The sequence below is a fragment of the Mus caroli genome, unplaced genomic scaffold (assembly GCF_978045245.1).
Source record: "Mus caroli unplaced genomic scaffold, Mus_caroli_1 scaffold_6, whole genome shotgun sequence".
Classification (NCBI taxonomy): Eukaryota; Metazoa; Chordata; class Mammalia; order Rodentia; family Muridae; genus Mus; species Mus caroli.
In genome coordinates this window covers 16,701,957-16,722,759 of record NW_028227261.1, presented here as the reverse complement: position 1 = coordinate 16,722,759, position 20,803 = coordinate 16,701,957, and the positions used below count along the sequence as shown (strand labels likewise).

Below are 20,803 nucleotides of genomic sequence, written 5' to 3'. Positions count from 1 at the left end.
CCTTTTATTCATGCGATCTTGTATACTACAGCTGAAGGCCCAACCCCATTTTATAGATGGCCACAGCTAAACTGAGGCTTGAGGTCACAAGAGTGGCCGCACTGGGTCTGACCTCAGGTTCTCCATTCCTAGACCTCCTAGCCCTGCCTGCAGGAGGGAGGAGCCACAGGCTTGCCTCGGGCTGGCGCTGTGTAGAGTATGATCTAGAGTCTGATGCCATCTCAAAGAGAGCCTGTCCTCTCTGCCTGCCACTCCCACGTCCTGGGATGTGTTTGTAGTCTGGTTCCTCAGATAAAGCCAGGCTGTCAGCCCAGGTCTCCCGGCCAGAACCACAAGCCCTGTCCCCTGGGAAGGGTGGGTGCATCTGACGTCATCCCTCCAGCAGGCTGCTGGCCAGGTTCCTCTGTTCTGCGGTGCCAGTTGGCTTGGCTCCTGGGTAGGGAGGACAGGAAAGAAGGGCCGTGTCCTCTTCCTAGGCCTCCTCCAGCCTTGTTCCTGGAAGTCTAATGCCATTCACAGGCCACTCAGAGCTCAAAGGATGTTGGGTCAGTCTGGGGTGAAAGGCATACCCGGGTACCTAGGTGCAGCTAGACCCTGTGCTATGGTGGGGAGGTCAGTGTCTTAGTCAGGGTTCCATTGCTGTGAAGAGACAGGGTTTCTCTCTGGTACCCTGGCCATCCTGGAACTCACTTTGTAGACCAGGCAGGCCTCGAACCCAAGTGCTAGGATTAAAAGCGTGCCCTACCACCTAGCATGACCACAGCAAGTCTTATAAAGGAAAACATTTCATTGGGACTGCATTACCGTTCAGAGGTTCAGTCCATTATTGTCATGGCAGGAGGCATGCAGGCAGGCAAAGTGTTGGAGAAGTAGCTGAGGATTCTATATCTAGATCTGCAGGCAGCAGGAAGAGAGTGGGCCTGGCTTCAAAGCCTATCCTAACCCCAAGCCCCTGCCCTGTGACACACTTCCTACAACAAGGCCACACCTCTTAATAGTGCTAATCCCTATGGGCCTATGGGGGCCACTTTCATTCAAACCACCACTGTCGGGATGGCAGATTGGGAAGATTTTGATGTCACTTGTGGCTCTAATGGGCAGGCATGTGCCAGGCCTAAAGGTGAAAGCAGAGGACGGGAAGTCAGTCGTGAAGTCAGTCTGGCCCGCAAGCAGCTTTTAACCCCAAGTGAGGCTGTTGGCAAACAAGGAGTCATCCAGGGATAGAGACCCAACCTTAACTCTAACCCTAACCAGAGACCGAACCCGAACCCGACCCTAACCCAACCCTAACCCTTAACCCTAGCCCAACCCTAACCCAGAAACAAGAGACCTAACCATAATCCTAACCCTAACCCAACACTAATCCTAACCCTAACCCCTAATCCTAACCCAACCCTAACCCTAACAGAGACCTAACCATAACCATAATCCTAACCCTAACCCAACCCTAACCTAACCCTAACCCTGCCCCAGATACCTGCCTGGATCCTTAGGGCCAGGGAAGTGGGCAGGAGCAGCGGCAGATCCTGGCCAGTACCCGCAGTTGGTAACCATGGGGCCTCAATTTTCCCCTCTTGAGTATAGAAAAGAACATTTCCAGCCAGGCGTGGTGGCGCACGCCTTTAATCCCAGCACTTGGGAGGCAGAGGCAGGCAGATTTCTGAGTTCGAGGCCAGAAAGAGTGAGTGAGTTCCAGGACAGCCAGGGCTATACAGAGAAACCCTGTCTCGAAAAACCAAAAAAAGAAAAGGAAAGAACATTTCGGCCAGGTGGGTTCACTTCCTGCTCAAGTGGACCTGACATCAGGGGACAGCTGGCTGACCCCAGAGCTCTCTGCTTCTTGGCTGACAAAGTCCCTGCAATAGATACACAGAGCAGGGCAGTGCAGGTTATCAGTAGACCAGAGTCAAGAAGTACACAGCAAAGACTTAGTTCCATGACCGCAGAACTTGGACCCCCAGGATAAGAATTAGTGTCTGGGGTGGGACACTGAGAACAGGGGGAGACTAAGAAGGAATGGCAGGACTGTTCCTGGATTGAGGTCAACTCCCAGGGTCAAATCAGAGTGTTGAAATTGGACTTGGGTGTTTGCTTAACTTGATCTCCCCTAATCTGCCTCATCTGTTGTGCCAGGAGGAAAGGAAGGAAGGAGAGGAAGGGAAAAAGGAAGGAGAGATGGGAGACAGCAAGCAAGGCTTCATTTCCAGCCCCGTGACCTCTGGGCTCTGGGTGAAGAGGCATCTGTGAAAGAGGGATGAGCCATTGGCTGGTTCTATTAGTATCAGGCCCAGGCCAAGCCCCAGCGGTGTTGGGGAGGGGCTGGAGCCTCGAGGGTGCGTCGTGGCGGCGGCGCTCTCTAGGACCCAGCGACTCCGGGCTAGGGGCGGGCTTGGGCCTTGGGGGCCATAGGGGGGCTCTGGCTGCGGGGCGGCACTTTCAGCCGCACTAGAGCACAGCGCAGAGGCCCCAACAGGTAGGCGCGGGTCGGGCACGTCCAGGGGTGTCTGAGCACAATGCTCCGAGCTCGGATCCAGGAGCTGGAGAGACTTCGAGGACCCCTAGTTCCAGGATATGGAGCGGATGCTGAGGGGGCATCTGGCAAGTTGGGGGGATGCAAGATAGGACAGGCAGGGAGCTGGAACTTAGGGGTCAGTAGAAATGGGGGTGCTGGAGGACAGGACAGTTTTTTGCCCTTTCCTCCACCCCCCAGCGTTTGGGATGTGGAGGGCGGGGCGGGGGTCAGTCGCGGAGACAAAGAGAGACCCGAGATGAAGAGCCAGTGAGTCTGAGCAAGTTTCCGCCGGCTGATTGTTCCCAGCTGTACAGCAGGGCTCTGCAGCTTCTTGTGGGCCCCCCTCGGTCTGAGCCAGGGAGGGGTCTCCCGGTCCTCCCCTAGAACCACAGAGGAGCCAAGGGGTTTGGGGCTTGGGATAAGGCCGAAGTTGTGGAAAGGGCCAGAGGTGGGGGTGGATCAGCCATCCCGAATGCTCCTTAAGGCCTCCCAAACTCAAGTTTTAGAGTTTGTCTGGGTCCTCTGGGAGCGATTCATTATTCTCTTCTTCATGCCTTCATGCGGCGGTTAGCCAATGAGCCCCAGTCCCTGCCTTAAGCCTGGGCCCGGTGAGAGTGTGGGAGGAAGGCTCTGACACACTTTGGCAGCCAATCGGTTACTATTGTCAACCTCCGGTCTGGATGGAGCTGGTGACCCCCCCTACCAGGAGGCTACCCAGAGTTCAAAGAGTGGGGATTTGGAGCAGTGGTCCCTATGGGAAAAGGTCTAAGATGACAAGAACCTCAAGCCCCCACCAGAGAGAGGATGTGTGAGGGAGGTGCCTGAAATGGGCAAAGTATCAAGGAATCGCAGGAAATCTTAGGGAAACTGAGGCTAGATACCATGCTTCTGCCTCTCCCCTGCTCTCCCTAGATTCCCAGGGGGATCTACATCAGAACTGGGGTTCAAGCTGTATGGAAGAACTTCCCATGACGGGGTAGGAAGTCCTCTGGATGGATATGCCGGTGGGCAGCATCTGGAAATCACCATCCACTGACTAGGGCAGGGGATAGCCAGCCACTTCTGTAGCCAGCCAGCACTGAAGGCTGCGCTCATCCTGAACATAGCCTGTGCAAGCTGTGACCAGTCACCAAAACCACACTCTTGTTATCCAGTGTCATGTCAAAGGTTCGAGACCCCTGGCCCGAGTAACTTTGCCTCTCCTGATTAGCATGCTGGGAGTCGGAGGCGCCCTCACCTCCTCCAGCTCTTACTCCATGCTTCCTGCAGACAAAACAGGCCTGTCTCGTGCTTGCGTGCTCGTGTCTGTAGTGAAGACAGCCAGGTCTTGGGAGGCCTGGACCTGGCAGGAGTCTTGGTGGAGCTGGGAGTCCTGCCCAGCCCTGGCTGCTCTGGGGGCTCCTGGAGCCTGAACGCCTGTGGTTTCCTGCTTTCCTGCTGAGCGCCATGCTCAGGGCCCAGGGGCTAATTGGGAGCAGGTGGCAGGCCTGGCAGATGCTGCCGAGCTGGTGGCTGACTGTGGGCTGGGCAGGGCTGGTACCCTGAGGATGTGCCTGAGGTCATTGGAATTCACATAGTCCATCAGAAATGCAGGGAGGTGATGGGCCAGGGGTAGACAGGATTGAGCTGAGTACAGCCAGGGTGGGATAAGTGGCTCTTAGGTCGCCTCAGTGAGCAGGACAGAGTCGTGTCTGGTCCACTTGTTAAGAGGTTTTGTTCTTTTGGTTTTTTTGAAGGCAGGGCTTCTTGTATAACCTTGGCTGTTCTGCAACTCGTTCATTCTGTAGGCCAGACCAAGCTGGCCTCAATTAAGAGATCTGCCTGCCTCTGCGGGGACTAAAGGTGTGTGCTAACACCTCCAGGCAAGACCCAGTTTAAAAAAAAAAAAAAAAAAAAAAAGCTCTGGAACTTGCTTTGTAGCCTCACACGAGGATGGCTGCAGATGTCCCTCCCCAGCCTCCAGATGCCTGGCTCTTAGCACCCCTCGAATAGTCGCAATCAGGGAGAGAAATGTGTTGTCATCCGGGGCCAGCTGGGCTGGCATGCAGCTAGCTCGCTCTCCTTCCCTCTCTCTCTAGCTGTCCTCAACGCCACCACCGCCTCCTCACTCCATGGTCATGAGAGCCGCCTGCCTCTTCCTGCTGTTCATGCCTGGTAAGCAGGTGGGGGGGGGTGGCGCTCACATGTGAGTCTTTGTCTTACCTCACGGCCAGAACTCTGGAGCCCAGCTCCTTTCCAGCCCTGCACCACACAGTGGAGGAGCCTCAAGGTGGGGAGTCCAGGCACTGGGTGCTAGACCCATGTAGGGCTCTACTGTTCTGTACAGTCTTGGCCTTTGAGGGGTCTTATCCATCACATAAGGAGATATCAGTGGGGACTGCAAAGGCTCTGCCGGACCTGGGAGCCACTCACTGAACACAACTATGCCGACTTCCTACTGTGAGCCAAGTACTGAAGATACAGCTGTGAATTAGGCGGACACACTGGGCACCCATCACATGGCCGGGCTAGGAACAAGGCAAATATCAGACAAGCAGACCTGGTAAATTTCATAGCGTGTTGAATGCTATGATAGAAATACACAGCAAGAAGCTGGAGAGATGGCTCAGTGGTTAAGAGCACTGGCTGTTCTTCCAGAGGACCCAGGTTCAATTCCCAGCACCCACATGGCAGCTCACCTGCCTGTAACTGTCTGTAACTTCCGTTCCAAGAGATCTGACACCCTTACGACAGACATATGCAGTCAAAACACCAATGTACATATAAATTATTTTTTTAAAAAAAAAAAGAGGGCTGGTGAGATGGCTCAGTGGGTAAGAGCACCCGACTGCTCTTCCGAAGGTCCGAAGTTCAAATCCCAGCAACCACATGGTGGCTCACAACCACCTGTAATAAGATCTGATGCCCTCTTCTGGTGCGTCTGAAGACAGCTACAGTGTACTTACATATAATAAATAAATAAATAAATAAATAAATAAATAAATAAATAAGTAAATATGAAAGAAAGAAAGAAAGAAAGAAAGAAAGAAAGAAAGAAAGAAAGAAAGAAAGAAAGAAAGAAAGAAAGAAAGACCCAGCAGGGAAGGTGGGTGAGATAACCCGGCAGACCTGAAATGTTAGGAGAGTTCCTGGAGCAGCTGGGAGGCCGCCCAGGGCAAAGGAGCTGGCAAGGGCAGGGAACTGACCCAGGCGGGACTCAGAGTTGGGATTCTGTGAGGCTGTCAGGGTGTAGGGTTAGAACCACCACCTAGTTTCTCTTTGTCCTCCCAATGTGGGGTGCCTACATGTGACCCCCTCTCCTCGGCAGGCCTGCTGGCTCAGGGCCAATATGATCTGGATCCTCTCCCCCCATTCCCGGACCATGTCCAGTACAACCACTATGGCGACCAGATTGGTAAGAGATGATCCCTTCAGTGTCCCCAGTGCTGCCATGTCACCTACCTGCCACTCACCCCACGCACATGGGTCAGCCAGGCACCCATTTTGGTAGGGTGGTAGGATCCCAGGGGTAGGTCCCCCTACTCTCCTGGGGCCGTGGGCTAGCCTGATCCCATGGGCTAGCCTGATCCCACCCATTCTGTCTCTATTTCACTTCCAGACAACGCAGACTATTATGACTACCAAGGTAAAAGTCTGGGGTAGGAGGGGTGGGGCCGGCCGCCTGGTGGGAACCTGTGGGGACCTTGCAGGGGAACATGAGCAGAAGCCTTGTTCCACCCTCCCTGCTACAGAAGTGAGTCCTCGGACCCCTGAAGAGCAGTTCCAGTCCCAGCAGCAAGTTCAACAGGAAGTCATCCCAGCCCCTACCCCAGGTAATGCTGTCTTCCCAGGCCCAGCTCCTCTTGTGCCTCAAGATCGAGGGTTTGGGATGGCCCTGAGAGGAGTGGCCTGAAGAGACCCCTTCCCAGTAACCCCTATCTCCCCACACCCACACTAGAACTGGCAGCTGCAGGGGACCTGGAGACTGAGCCTACAGAGCCTGGCCCTCTTGGTAAGCTGGAGAAAGCCGGAATGGCTTCCGAAAGGGACTGTGGGATTTGCAGGGCTTAGCCACAGTGGGATGCTAGATGGGGGAGCAGGCAGACCTGCCCCTAGGCAGCTTTGGGCTCTCCCACCCTGCATCCTCACTAGCATCTGGCCAGAGCTTAGGGAGGTGCCAGCACTGTCTTGGTGTCATAGCCCTGGGCTGTGTGGTGCCAGTGGGCAGGTGAGGAAGGACCAATAAGCCCAACAGAGTGCCACCTAGCTGAGGGCCTGAGAGGAGGGACCTGAAGACTGTGTATTTAGTTGGTTACGGAGCGGGGTGGTAGCAGCTTGTGAGCTAGTGTGATATTCCAGTGGCCAAGTGGGGTAGCTGTCAGCTGGTGTTCCAGTTGGGACTGGGACTGTGTGAGGTACAAAGCTGGGCGGTCCTATGCCACCCACCGGGTGCTGGATTTGTGTGGGTATCTGGGCAGGGCCTGAGGGTGCGTGGGGACCCAGACCTCATTCGTGAGCCTCCAGTCTGACCCACCCGTCCCCAGACTGCCGCGAAGAACAGTACCCATGCACCCGCCTCTACTCCATCCACAAGCCTTGCAAACAGTGTCTCAACGAGGTCTGCTTCTACAGGTGAGGGCTATGAGGAGCAGCTCTGAGCCAGGGAAGAGGGGATTGGGGCAGATGAGCTTAACTCTGAGGGAGGGTCTGGGCCTGGGCTCTCCCAATGGCAATAGGTAAGGGTGTGGCTGAGAGTATCCCTGGTTCATCTCCTAGCCTCCGCCGAGTGTATGTGGTCAACAAGGAAATATGTGTCCGCACTGTCTGTGCCCACGAGGAACTTCTCCGAGGTAGGAAGGCCTCTACCCTTGTCCTGGCAGCATCCTCCACCCACTTAGTTACCTGGCCATCTTGTCCCTCTACTGTCTGGCATGGAATATGTGCCCAGACCCACATGCAGGCTGCTGCAGGCTCCCCTCCTCCATCCTCATTGGTATGGGGCAGTGAGTTCCCGCCCTGACTTCCCCTCCTTCCACAGCTGACCTGTGCCGAGACAAGTTCTCCAAGTGTGGCGTGATGGCCGTCAGTGGCCTGTGCCAATCTGTGGCTGCCTCCTGTGCCAGGAGCTGTGGGGGCTGCTAGGGTGGAGCTGGTGTGAGATTCGAGCCCTGGACCCAGCTCGGATCCACCTCAGGCCCTGCCTGACCTGGTGCTTTCTCCCCATCCTGCCCTCCCTTTCATCCCGGACATCAGTGGGCTGCTACCCTGGGGAGTGTGGTCACAGCTGTCTTGGATCCCTCCCCATCCTTAAGTGGGGGCTCCTAACTGTCCAGTCTCCACCCCTTAGTGGGGTTCATCCAAGGCCTCGTTGTGGGGCCTGGGCTTCTCACTGTGCCTTCTCAGTGCCTGGGGGCAGCCCTCCTCAGTCTCCTCAGGTAGGCTGTGCCCCTTACCCAGCTGGTCTGCTTGGATTTCCTACGCCCCCAGGCATGGACCACCTCTGTTTTATATAAAATAATAAAAAGTTTTTACAAAAGACCATGGTCACTTTTGCGTCCAGGGACAGCTTGACTGCCACCAATACTGCTGGCCCCAAATACAAGGCTACCCAGCTCCTTAGAAGAGTGTCATGTGGCTCTACTTCTGTGTCCCACATCACACTACCTCCATCTGTGACCCAGAGGAGGGGGCCTGACACTCCCTCCCAAGATGCAACTCTTCGCGGGCATGTAGAAACACACAAGGCATTTTGGTTCTTCCTGTGAGCACCAGGGGTCACTGTGAGTGTTTCCTGTGCTGTTCTGGGGGTCCCTCCTGACAGGTCTATGTAATGGGTAAAACCCCTGTCCCCCAGAGGCTCACAGCAGTGGTGTCAGGTGCTCTGTGAGCCTCAGTGTTGTCACACCATGACACAGGAGCACAGACTGCCACATGGAGCGCTTCTGGCCAGCATCACTCAACAGAGCCAGGGCGAGATGGTGCACAGCCAGCCCTGCCCTGGTGCCTTAGACCAAGCTGTCTCTGAGCCCTGGCACTATCCAGAGGGCACCCAAGCTCATGGGGGCGGGCACAGCACCCTCGGCTCGAGGCCAGATGGAGAAAGAGGTTCACCACGCCCTGTGAGGCTGCTGAGCTCAGCTAACCGAAGCCTCAGCCCCCACCCTCCCAGATAGAGGAAGCATTTGAGTGGACAGCCAAATCTAGAAAACAGGTCACGTTACAAAAAGCACAAACGCTCTCCACAGTCAACATTATAAAAAAGTATAAAAATACAAGGGCTCTAAGGTCACGCGGGAGCTTCTGACAGGATGTCAAGGACAGACGCTGGGGGCTGCTCTGGCTCAGGTAGCCTTTCTGGGGTAGTAGACTTGTTCTGCTGCTGACGGAAACAAGTGCTCTCCCTGGCCCCTGGCTGGCTCATGCAGGACAGCCTTGGGCCATCAAGAGGCTCTTCCAGGAGAGGCCCGGGGTAGTACAGGTTGTAGCAACTCTGAGAAGCCATCATCTCTGCCACCCCAGTTCCCTCACACAGCACTCTGATGACCAGGCCCTGGGCAGGCTATGCTACAAAGTGTCTCTCTCCTGCCCAGGGGACCTGCTCAGGACTAGAAGGGTCTCATTTCTCAGGGGTGCCAGAGGGTAGGGAGACAGATGCCGAGCTCCTGCGAAGCTCCTGGTGTAGCTGTGCCTTCAGTGTGGATACCTGGAGAAGAGAAGGGCCCAGCAACCCAGGCCCCAGCTGCCTTCAGAGAACGGGGGCTGAGAGAACAGGGCCTATGCCACCTGCCGCCTGAGGGCCGGAAGGCCTCTGCTTCTCTTTTGCCCCTCATGGCAGTTAGGTGTCTATGCTCTGGCATCCTTATCCTTTCAGAGGCTGGGCCATGTGAAGCACCTCTGCCTAGCATCGTTCCACAGAGCAAGACCCCTGTGTCTGCTCCCAGCCCTGCCGTTACTGGGCTGTCTAGGAGTCCTGGCACTATGAGAAGAGGACCCTGGCCTAAGGAGGACCAGAGAGAGGCAAGGGAGATCTGGCTGGGCCAGGCTCTTGCCTGTGTCTGTGACCAAGCTGGGCCCATCCAAGCAGCCATGCTCTACACCAGGCCAGCCAGAAGTGACATCACTGGCCAGTAGGCGTCATCTCCTTGGGCTCTTGCTAGCGTTCCTGGGAAAGAGGCCTCTTTGCCCTGGGATCCCAGGTTACTCAGAGAGCCTGAGGCTGCTAAGGGAAGCATGCCATAGAGGGAGATGGTCTGATGGCTTGGAGCCAGAGAGTAAGCCCTAGGCCCCGAGATACTGAGGCTGGGGCTGGTACAGCAGCGATCTGCTTGCCCTTTTCAAGTTGTAGAGGTCATGACCAGTCCTCCCCTCCAGCCCCATACTTCCACCCCGGCCCTGCCTTCTCTCAGGGGAGACCACTGTACCTGCTCCTCGAGCCCTGACACCCGCTGGCGGTGGGCCCGCTCCCGTGCCTCCAGTGTACGCTCCGTCTGTACCTGGGCACTGCGCAGGCGTTCAACCTCCTGTTGCAGTTCCAGTTGCTGCTCACCCGCCTCTGCCTGGACCTGATTGTGGTTCCCCTCCAGGGCTACCTCCACCTGTGTCTACAGACAGGGGCTGCCAATCACGGTTCAGACCCAGCGTGCATGGCAGCGACAGTCTCTCCTCCCTTATCTCGCTACTTGGACAGCGCGCTTTCCAATCCTGGGTCAGGGTCCCAGGTGAAGCTCACGCCACGGGCCACCCCCACCCCCAGGACTTCTTGTGTTTTGCATGGAAATGGCACTGGGGGCCAGGCTGGCAGAGGGGCAGGCTGACCTCCAAATGTTGGATCTGCTGTTGGGCCTCGGCCAGGTCCAGCTCAGCTCCAGTGAGTGTGCGGTCCAGGCGGCCCTTCTCTGCATTCAAGCGCAGGGTGTCCTCATGGCTTCGAAGCTTCTCCCGCTCCACCTAGGTAAGAATATAGAGCAGGCATGGCTCTTGGGGCTGGCTCACAGGAGCTCTGTAGATAATCTGACAAGAGGAGACCCGGGAAACCTAGGGATGTCCCAGCACAGCAGGCACCTTGTCCAGTGTCTTCCTGAGGGCCACACGGTCCTTGTTGAGCTGCAGGGCTGAGCGCTCCAGATCACGTTTCTCAGCTTCCAGCTGGGCCAGGGTTCGCTGCAGACTGCCCAGGCGCTCCTGCAACAGGCGCCGCTCCTCCTGTAGCTTCTGGACGGAGCGCAGAGCCATGGCCTCCCCTTCCTGCCGCTGTCGCAGCGCCTGCAGCACAAGCAGGCAGGCCTTCATCCCACCACACCTCAGGGTGACCATCTCAACGTGGGGACAAAGGTGCTGGCCCACGGTGCCCACTCATATAGCAGACAACTGTGAGGCCTGTGTACGGAAAGAGTTGAGGCCACGTGGTTCTTGGAGGGATATGGGAGCGAGTCAGATGAGCCATGGTTCTTCATAGGTGGCTGGGTCAAGGTTTGGGGTGAAGTTGAAATGGGTTACCCACCCTATGCCAAGGGCCACACAGGCCACCCCTAGAGTTAGAGGCCCTCCAGGCCTCACCTGCTGCAGCTGCTGCAGCTGGCCCTCAGCATCGCCCCGCTGCAGCTCCAGGCTGGCCAGCTCGCCCCTCAAAGTCTGCACCTGTTCACCCAGGGAGCTGCTCTGCCTTCGCGCTTCAGACAATGCCTGTCTGGCTGCATCCAGCCGTTCCTAGGAGATAGGGCTGATGGTACCAAGCCAGACTGCCAGCCTGAGAAAAGGTTTTCCTCTGATGTATAGTTCTCCGAAGGCTCAAGGTCTACCCATCTGGAGGGCAGAGCACCTAACTGGTCTAGCCTGTGGCCAGTCACATTCACTGACCTGTGTGAAGGTGACAGCCACTGATACCCCTACTAGCCGGTTTCTTCTCTCACTGGTGGGGCAGCTTCCCCCCCTAAGCTTCATGACTGGCTAATTCCTTTGGCTCATTCCTACCTCAAGACCAGAATTCCTGACTGACAGCCCCATTGGCCAACTCTCAGGTCCCTCCACACCTGTTCTTATTGGCTGCCTCTTTCACTGGCCCCTCACTAGAAGACCACGGAGCCCACGGAGCCCCCAGACCTGTAGCACTTGGCGGTCATGTTCACAGGTACTCAAGGCCTTCTGTAGGTACAGATTCTTGTCCTGAGTGCTGCTGAGGCTGGCGCTGCTCTGGGCCAGGGCATCTGTCAAGCTCTGCACCTTGCTCCGCAGGCTCCCCTCGCTCTCCTCCACCTTGGCCAGTGCCCCACTGAGCCGCTCCACTGTCAGCTGTAAGGTCCCTGCCTTCACCTCACTGTCTGCCACCTGTTGGGAAGGTAGGGGACGGTTGAGGGCTCCCTTCCCACTGTGATGTCCACAGGAGTGTGAACCCATGCCTCTCAGCTCTCTCTGCACCTCATCCAGACCCCCACCAGTTCAGCCTACTGTAGCCTGGCCTCACCCCACTGTGGGTTGATCACCCTGTCCAGAACTCGGTCAACCTGGCTATTTGACAGGCAAGGACACCACCCCTCTGAAACTCCACCTGTCTGCCTCTGAAAGCTGACGGTGAAAAGCCGTCCTCACAGACTTGGGAGGGGGCTGCACAGTGCCTGGACATAGCTAGGCAGGGGCCATGTAGGTGTGACTTGGAGGGAGAGGGCCCACCTGTCTCTGTAGGGAGTCCACCCGATCCTGGAGGGCCTGCGCATGGGCCTCCCGGTCCCCCAGGCCAAGGCGGCTGCGCTGCAGCTCGCCCTCAAGAGCGCGCCGCTGCAGCTCCAGTTTGATGGAGCGGCTCTCAGAGGCATCCAGCACCTCCTTCAGCCGCCGCTTGTCGCTTTCCAGCTTCGCCTCAGTGGCCTTCATCTTGCTGACTTTCTCCTGTAGGTAGCAAGGCTCAGCCCCAATGCCACCCCATGCCTCCCCACACTCCTCTGTACCACTGGGACAAAGCAGGGTTAGCCTCAAGGACTGTGTGACTTGGGACTAGCCTGTCACTGCTGGGGCCTCAGTTTCCCCATTTGTCACAGGCTAAGCAGATATGAAGGTCCCAGAGTCGTTTTCTTTAAGCAGAAGCTAAGGTGTCATGTGACTACAATATGTCTGTACTGGGGGGGGGGGAAGCCCGGTCCAGAGGTGACACTACTACCTGGGGCCTCATAAACTCCCTGGGGAGGGAGTTGCAGAATGTAGACGCTGGACCCTTCCCTGCTCTACAAAAGGGCTTTCCAGACATGGCTGGAAACACGTCTGAAACCTGAGCTGAACCTGGCAGCTCCTGTGGAGGAGCAGGGCCCCCCCGCTCCGAGTTTTCATGGATGGTCTGACCTCCCTGCTCAGGACACCGTGCAGAGGGAGCTTCAGAGTGGACACGGGGCAGGGAGAACTTGGGACCATTCGATCCACACGCATACCCTGAGACTCACTGGTCCTGCTTTGTGCTTCTCCACAGCCCTCCCTGCCCTGGCTGGCCTGTGGGTAAGAGGGGCCCCCATTCTGGATCCCACCCAGCTTTGTTCCTGGCCTCCTCCCAGGCCCCAGGGGCTGCTGGGCCCCGAGCCAAAGCTGAAGCTGCAGACACAACAATCCAGTTCCAGCCCCAGCTTGGCCCCAGCCAGGGCGGGGGCGGGGCGGCTGGAGAGGGCAGGGGGCTTCAGCTGTGAGAGGCTGGACTATCATCACACAAGGCCTGGGCTTTCTGCCCCAGACACAGACATGCAGAAACCTACACATCAAACAATGTGCCACCATTTGTGCAGACATTCAGAGATCCAGGTCCTGGCCCAAAGTTTATAAGTACTGCCTCTGTGTGGCGATTACAGGTGACCCCCACCCAGGGGTGACAGCTGGAGAGCAGGCTGTTCCATGGCAGATCTGAACCTCTGTCTGACTCAGGCCCAAGCCCTTCTCCCTGAAGCACATGAACACTCAACACAGGACTAGCATCTGCTCCAAGGGAAGAGCCACAGGCTGTCCCCACAGGCTGTGTCTCAGGCAGAGGACCACAGAGAACCCTGGGGCCTGCTCCCACGGGCCCTCCACTCCTGCCCACCTGGCTGGCTCGGAGCTCGCTCTCGGTGGCCTGCAGGCTCCTCTCCAGCACTGCCATCTGGTCCAGCGTGGCCCTGCACTCCCGCTTGCTACGTCGCACACTCTCTTCCTGCAGTGCCAGCTCTGCCTGGGCCCCGCTCAGCCGCCTGTCTGCACTGCGCCAGGCTGTGGCCACCACCCAGTCCCATCAGGCAAGCCAGGAAGGCCCAATCTGTACCCCACCCTCTCCAAGCTCTGCCTGGACCATAGAGGGCCTGTAGGTTTGGGCCCATTGGGGCTGTCCAGGGAAGGTCTCCCGAGTCAGGTCATAGGACAGGACACCAATTCCCCAGCCTCCCACCTCAGTTGCTAGGAGCGTAGGAGGGGAGAGGGACGCAGAGGGAAGACCCACCTTCTTCGCTCTCAGCAACTGCCTTCTGCAGCTGCTTGGCCCTTGAGGCTGCATGGTCTCTCTCTGCCTCCATCTCGGCCAGCTGTTGGCTCAGGGTGCTGGTCTGGACCTTAAGTTCATCCTGTATCCCCAACAGAGAGACAGAGGAGGACCTCTGCTCAGACCAACACGGCTCCTCTTTTCCTAGGCCCTGGTCTCCCCACCCGGTCATCTTCACCAGTCTCACCCGTTCCCGCTGGGCGCTCCGCAGCTCTTGCAGGAAGTCTCGGAGGGCATCACGCACAGCTTCTGGGTCCAAGTCTGGAGGTGCCGGGGAGGCAATGAGCCCTGGAGATGGGGGCTGGGACCGAGGGCTATATTCCAAAGGACTGGGGCTGCTGAGACCATCCCCACTTCCTGGAAGGGAATATATAGTTAGGAGCACAGCAGGCACTGGGTGGTGGATACCCATTGGGAGTTCCCAACCCAAAGTGAGCTGGGTTCTCTTCCTGCCTAAGCCTGCCCCATCCCCCACCCCCTTTTCCCCCAGACAGGGTTTCTCTGTGTAGACCTGGCTATCCTGAAACTTGCTCTGTAAACCAGGCTGGGCTCAAACTCAAGAGATCAACCTACCTTTGCCCTTAGTGCTGGGATTAAAGGCGTGCACCACTACCACCCACTCAAGCCCAACTTCCTTATTTTTAAAAATAAAGTAGTTCTTTTCATTCTCATTTTCTCTCTCTCTCTCCCCTCCCCCCCTCTGTTTTGCAGCCCTGGCTATCCCAGAACTCACTATGCAGATCAAGCTGGCTTCAAACTCCCAGAGATCTGCTTACCTCTGCCTCCTCATTGCTGGGATTAAAGACACCCACCATCAAACCCCGCTTATTTGTATTGTACGTGTATGGGCGTTTTGCCTGCATGTATGTGTGTGCCACAAGTGTGCTGTGCCCATGGAGCCTGAAGGAGTCAGACCCCTAGAACTGGAGTTAAGGAAAGCTGTGAGCAGCCATGGGAGCGCTGGCAATGGACCCAGGGCCTCTGCGCTCCCTTCCCCTGCTCACCAGAGCTGCGCAGGATGCTGGTCTGCACAGCAAACAGCTCTACCTCCCTTGCATTTTTGTTTTGCCTTTTGTTTCTGACAAAATATATATTATTTGAAATGTGTTGCTTTAATCTTTGTTTGCTTTTTGCTCTGTGGGTGTTATGCCTGAGCCCAGGGCCTTGAGTGTGCTAGGTAAGTACCCTGCCACTGAGATCCACAAGCCCCTCTTCCTTTTCTAGATGGGTGTGGGTCTCATAATGTAGCTCAGGCTGGACAGGACTTACAATCCTCCTGCCTCAGTCTTCTGAGCATGAAGATCATAGGTATGCTTCCTCATGTCCAATTTTATGCAGTGCTGGGATCAAGCCCAGGCTCCTGAATGAATCGGATAGGCGCCATGCTGATGGAGCTGTGTCCGCCCACCGTAACCCCTGTAAGGTGTGACCTGGGAGGGATGGAGTATATCCACATGCTGTCCTTATAAAAAGGGATGACCCAGAAGCCATGTGAGCACTAGAGCTGTGTTACTGTGTACATATCCCACCAGCACCCTCAGAGGGGCTGTGGCCCTCAGCCCTCAGCTTCTGGCTTTTGAGAGAGTCAAACAGACAATTCTGTATGTTAAGCTGCTAACTGTGTGACAACTAGCCCACTGTTCCTAAGAAATCTATCAGATGGATCAAATACCTACGACAATACTTCAAGACAGCCAGGCATGGTAGCACATGGCTGTATTCCTAGCACTTGGGAGGCTGAGACAGGAAGACTTCCTGATTACAAGGCCAGCTTAGGCTACAGTAAGTTCCAGGACAGCCTAGAATGAGACCCTGCTCTGAAAACCGAGACAAAACAACGTGAACACTGAACCCACACAATGTCACGAGGCCACAAGCATCCCTGGATCTGGGGAGTCTATTCTCATGGTACTGAGGACCACAGTGCCTTGACAGAGCAGGCCTGGCCAACCAAGAGAACCAGGCAGAAACCAGGTTTGAAGCAGCAGCTCTCGCTGCCTCCTTCCTGATCTTGGTAATGTTGAATCCGCTTGCTCTTTCTATGGACTCTTCCGCGAGGGACTCATGTTTGTCCTCTTACTCACTGAGTGCAACGTTTCAGGGCTGATCTGCATTGCAGCATGTGTAAGAAGTCATTCCTTTTAACGGCTGAATACTACTGGACAGGCTGGATTCTTGCCTATGTGCTCCTGCTGACGGCTGTTTGCCTACTGGGAACAATCTGCGCTAGATTCTGCTGTGGGCGTGTCTACCACACTCGTGCTTGCAGTTCTTTCTAGCTCTGCACCGAGCAGTGGGAATGTCGGGTCTCCTGTCATTAACGACTCTATTTCAATGTTCTGAGGAGCTGCGAGCTCTCACAGAGGCTGCAGTAACCAGCAGTCTCTCCTTCACTTCTGCTTGCCCGCTGCAGCCAGCACATTCTCTCTCTCCTTCACATGCTCTTCCTACATCTAGACTCAAGCTTCCTAAGAGACCTGTCTGTCAACCTGTTTCCTGTGCTAGTCCAGTGGCACGCTGTGCACACACACACTAGGTGCTTGGTGAGGACTGAATGTGCGAATGGTTCTATGCACCTCTGGGAAAAGGTCAGCCCTGGCTGTGCCTCAAAAGAGGGTGATTTGGGGACCCCTGGCCTGGTGTGGGGTACAGAACTGAAATGCCAGGCTAGAGACCCATTAGGAAGGTGGGGTTCCAGTCTGGAGAGAGAAGTTGAGAGCACTGGCTGCCTTTGTTGTTGTTGTCATTGTTGGTTTTCAAGGCAGGGTTTCTAACTATGTAGCCCTGGCTGTCCTGGAACTCTCTGCAGGCCAGGCTGCCCTTGAACTCAGAGATCTGGTGTGGGCCTCCACTGACCTGCTACACCACCCACTCTTACTGAAGACCTAGGTTTGATTCCTAGCGCCCACATGGCAGCTCACAACTCCCTTTGGTGACTCCAATTCCACAGGATCTAATGCCCTCTTCTGGGCTCTCCCAGCACCAGGCATGCACGTGTACACACATATACACAGGCGCTCACACAAACACATGAAGAAGATGAGGCTCTAAGACTCAGAGAAGGCAAAGGAATGGTAAGAATCCCTCCCTAGGGCTGGCGAGATGGCTCAGTGGGTAAGAGCACCCGACTGCTCTTCCGAAGGTCCAGAGTTCAAATCCCAGCAACCACATGGTGGCTCGCAACCATCCGTAACGAGATCTGGCGCCCTCTTCTGGAGTGTCTGAAGACAGCTACAGTGTACTTACATATAATAAATAAATAAATCTTAAAAAAAAAAAAAAAAAAAAAAAGAATCCCTCCCTAGCAAGGCTACGCAGGAGTCCCGTCCGGGAGGGGGCGTGGCCTCAGAGAGCCACCGCACCCGGGTGGACTCACAGACTCACCTCCAGCAGGCGCCTCCCGGGCTGGGGAGCTGGACACTCGGCCCAGGCCCAGGCCCCGGCGCAGGGCGGAGCGCAGGCCGCCTAGCTGGGCCTCGGCCACCCGCCGCTGCGCCTCCACGCGGGCAAGCTCGACCTCCAGGCCCTGCGCCCGGCCCTCGGCCGCGCTCAGCCGCAGCCCCAGCTCCGAGGTCTCTGCCCGCACTGCCTCCAGCCTCAGCTCCAGGCTGCGAGCAGAGTCCAGAAGCCTCTTCTCGGTACCACGCGCCTCCTCCAGGGAGCCCAACAGGCCTCGCTCACGCGCCCGGAACTCGGCCTCTTGCTCCTGCAGCTTCCTCTGGGAACCCTGGAGCTGGGGTGGGGATAAAGCCGCAAGTCACAAGACGGCCCCAGTCCCAACCACTAGTGTCTTAGTGCTCTCCACTCGGGGAGGAGGGGAGAGACAGGCACAGAGAAGGGCTACACCGGTAAAGGCCATCCATCACAGACTTGAGGCATTACAGCTGTCCTCTGGTGAGAAGGAGCCACCTGTCAGTCACCTCCAGCAGGCGCCTCCCTGGGTTCCCCAGGAAAGCCCCTCTAGTGAGCACAGCACCCTCCTCTCACCAAATCTCGCAACTGACAGAGAAGAATGCAGAAGCACAGAGAGCGAGTGCCCACCAGGAGACCTGGTGGCTGTGTGACATTGGGCAGATGCCTTGACCTTTCTGAGCCTGTCTGGTTATCCTGGTAAAATGGGGCTCACATTACCTACCTCATGTGCAGGCTGTGGGAGAATCAAGCAAGGCTGTCTTCAGAGCCTCCCCACCACCTCTTGGCGATCTGCACACATTGGGTCTACAGTTCTTTCAGTTGTTAGTACTAATACAACTGAGAGGGTCTCACTCTGCAGGGAAGTCAGGCCTGCAATGACCCACCCTCCTCTGGCCAGCCCACCCTCCTGCCCAGTTACCTCCTGTTTCAGGGCTTCCAGGCTGCTCTCGCCTTTCAGCAACCTCTGCCGCAGGCCCAGGGCCTCTCGCCGGCTCTCCTTCTCTGTCCGCTCGCCCAGGGCCAAGCGGCCCTGCAGGTCTGCCAGCTCCCGGCTCAGCCTGCCATTGTCACTGTCCAGTGTCTTCATCTGTGAACCAGAACAGGCAGGGAGGCCCTGCAGGTCTGCCCAGTCCTGGCCAGCAGGCTCCGGGACGGACTGACCTAGGACACAGGCATCACCTTAACTCCTGACCCACAGGAGCCTGCCCTGGTGAACTCGCAGAGCTCAGGTCACTCATTGGGTAGGTTGGGGAGGGGCAACAGCTCCAAGAGGTTGAGTTGACATCCAACTGCTCAAGTGACTACAGCTGGGCACCACAGCTCCCAGAGTCTCTGTTCACTGCTACAGAGGCAGCCATAGAGTGCTCGTGTGCCTAGCTGGTCCACATACCTACACCAACCAAGCCGACCTTCATTTGTCCCTGTGAGTTTAACCTGATATAATGGAAGAGAAGAGGCCAGGGTGTTGGAATGACTTGCCTACTACACAGCCCACAAGCTGCAGACGGGTCTGATCCCAGGCAAGGGGAACATGAGGGTCTATTTTAAGTCTGTTTCCTCCTAGGAGCAGATGGGGCAGGGTCCACTCACCTACAGAACTATAGCAGGGCAGGACCGACCAGGGAGCCTTCACACCGCCCCAGCCAGAGCCTAACACAGGCAGTCCTCCTGAGGGCCCTGGGCGAGCAGCCTAGGTGGGAAGGTGTCATTTCCAGGAGGACCATCTACCTCAGAGTATCAGTCTCTGGCTATCACACACTGCCTCCACTGAGGTCAGGGAGACTGGGTCCTGTTCCTTAGGCCTTCTAGAATGGGAAGCCTGAACTTTCCAGTGTTGACTGAGCCTTGCTGGTGACAGGGGGAGATCAAGTCAGAGGTCAGCTCAGCACAGCCTGCAGACAAGTTGAGCTATCTCCTGTCTCTGCTAAGGTAAGGATGGCTCTCCATCCTTTTCAAATGGTACAAAATGGCTGGGACAAAACAAAATGAAACAGAATCAGAGAGGAAACAGTATTTTCTGACACATGATAATCCCATGAAGTTCACAAAGTCTGGCTGGAGCACACCGCAACGTTCATGTTCCGTGTGTGTGTGTGTGTGTGTGTGTGTGTGTGTGTGTGTGTATGCATGTGTCTCCCATCTTGTGCTGGGAATCAAACACAAACTTTGCACATGCTGAGCAACACCCTGCTACAGAGCTGCACCCCCAGCCTCTTATGGATATTTTCCTTTTTAAAAATCTTACTTTGTTATTTTTACGTGTATGAGTGTTTTGCCTGCATGTCCATTTGTGTACCATATGTGCCTGTGGAGGTCAGAAGAGAGTCCTGGATGCCCCGGGACTGCAGTTATAGACACGGAACTGCCATGTAGGTGCTGGGAATGAAACCCAGGTTAGGAACAGCAAGCTCTCTTAACCACGGAGCCATTTCTCCAGCCCCGACTTTCATTTCTTGGCAGTTGTATGTTGCAAAGGCAGGGCTTTCGGCAGTGCTCCTCTCACCGAGCTGGTGAGATTTGACTTTGAACAGAGTCTCAGTAAGCTGACACTGCTCTTGGACCAGTCTTACCACCCAGGCAGGTCTTGAACCTATGACCCTCCGGTCTTAGTGTCCATAGTAGCTGGGATTACATGCCCCACCATGTGCGGGTAACCTTACAACACTAAGGTAAGTAGAGATGGAGATAGCACACGGCCGGTAGAAGTAAGTACTGAGCTCTAGGTCAGCTTGCTTGCTTGGCCCAGCTCCTGGGAGCTGGTCTTTTACTTACTGGTCAGGCTTCTTTAAAACTGGACAAGATGCTAAGGCTCCCTCTAGGGACACTTAAGTCTGAATATGAGCCAGGGCACAGAGGTTCACAGGCAGAGGATCCCTCAAAGCCTGCAGTAACCCCAGTCAAAACCCACTGGTTCATCAGGTTAGACATTTGGTACAACCACTACTTTGGTCTGCCGTGGGTTCCCTTCTGGGGTGAGCTGGTGTATGTGGGGGCAGGGTATTGTGTCTCCCCAGAAAAAGTCAATCACATACGCGTGAAGGCCAAGGGCAGGTAAAAGATTTTGCTTTTACACACAGTAGAACTGGTCTCCTGAAACGGGTGCTGCTGGCCAGAGCCTGTGGAAGGGCGGAAGCCAGGGACGTACCTGTCGCCTAAGCTCCTGCAGCTCACGTCGAGCCTCCAGCCGGGATCGCTCCACCTCCTGCAGTGAGGCCCGCAGCTCTCCAGCCTCCTTGGCTACAGACACGCGAGCCTCTTCCAGGAGGGCCAGCTTCTGCTCCTTGTCCTCATTGGCAAGCTTCAGGCTGCAAGGCAGAGGCTGTTCTGGGACAGTAGTTCTGTGCCCAAGGCTTGCCCTGAGTCTGAGTTGGTCTGGCCTCGAGATAGCCTAAGCACCTGCCCACATGACTATCCTT

At 56.1% G+C, this 20,803-nt stretch overlaps 2 protein-coding genes across 9 annotated transcripts in view; one reads left to right on the top strand and one right to left on the bottom strand.

Annotated features, from left to right (window-relative positions):
* The first annotated feature begins 2,417 nt into the window (after positions 1-2,417).
* On the top strand, positions 2,418-7,980 carry Mfap2 (microfibril associated protein 2). The gene is made up of 9 exons (XM_021159583.3): positions 2,418-2,473; positions 4,591-4,666; positions 5,820-5,906; positions 6,111-6,137; positions 6,244-6,324; positions 6,450-6,503; positions 7,036-7,123; positions 7,268-7,341; positions 7,530-7,980. The coding sequence occupies exons 2-9, from the start codon at positions 4,624-4,626 to the stop codon at positions 7,631-7,633; spliced, it is 558 nt and encodes a 185-aa protein (XP_021015242.1). The 5' UTR covers positions 2,418-2,473; positions 4,591-4,623; the 3' UTR covers positions 7,634-7,980.
* A 725-nt stretch (positions 7,981-8,705) lies between these two features.
* The window catches only part of Crocc (ciliary rootlet coiled-coil, rootletin), a 44,883-nt gene continuing 32,785 nt past the window's right edge, over positions 8,706-20,803 (bottom strand). For 7 of the 8 annotated variants that reach the window (XM_029476503.2, XM_029476501.2, XM_085838750.1 and 4 more), the window contains 13 exons: positions 20,533-20,692; positions 18,307-18,474; positions 17,358-17,706; positions 14,161-14,330; positions 13,935-14,055; positions 13,545-13,708; positions 12,158-12,373; positions 11,591-11,815; positions 11,048-11,197; positions 10,553-10,753; positions 10,307-10,438; positions 9,913-10,092; positions 8,706-9,194 (listed from right to left, as the gene is read on the bottom strand). In XM_029476503.2, coding sequence (XP_029332363.1) covers positions 9,108-9,194; positions 9,913-10,092; positions 10,307-10,438; positions 10,553-10,753; positions 11,048-11,197; positions 11,591-11,815; positions 12,158-12,373; positions 13,545-13,708; positions 13,935-14,055; positions 14,161-14,330; positions 17,358-17,706; positions 18,307-18,474; positions 20,533-20,692 — 2,323 coding nt within the window. In that variant the 3' untranslated portion in view covers positions 8,706-9,107. The remainder of the gene's footprint in view (positions 9,195-9,912; positions 10,093-10,306; positions 10,439-10,552; positions 10,754-11,047; positions 11,198-11,590; positions 11,816-12,157; positions 12,374-13,544; positions 13,709-13,934; positions 14,056-14,160; positions 14,331-17,357; positions 17,707-18,306; positions 18,475-20,532; positions 20,693-20,803) is intronic. The other variant, XM_085838749.1, reaches the window with a different exon arrangement.

Bases quoted from the DNA above. Each gene is read 5' to 3' on its own strand.
- Mfap2 (XM_021159583.3), top strand. From the start codon at position 4,624: ATGGTCATGAGAGCCGCCTGCCTCTTCCTGCTGTTCATGCCTG. The intron at 6,138-6,243 runs GTAAAAGTCTGG...TCCCTGCTACAG, and splicing joins AGACTATTATGACTACCAAG to AAGTGAGTCCTCGGACCCCT. The intron at 7,342-7,529 runs GTAGGAAGGCCT...CTCCTTCCACAG, and splicing joins CCACGAGGAACTTCTCCGAG to CTGACCTGTGCCGAGACAAG.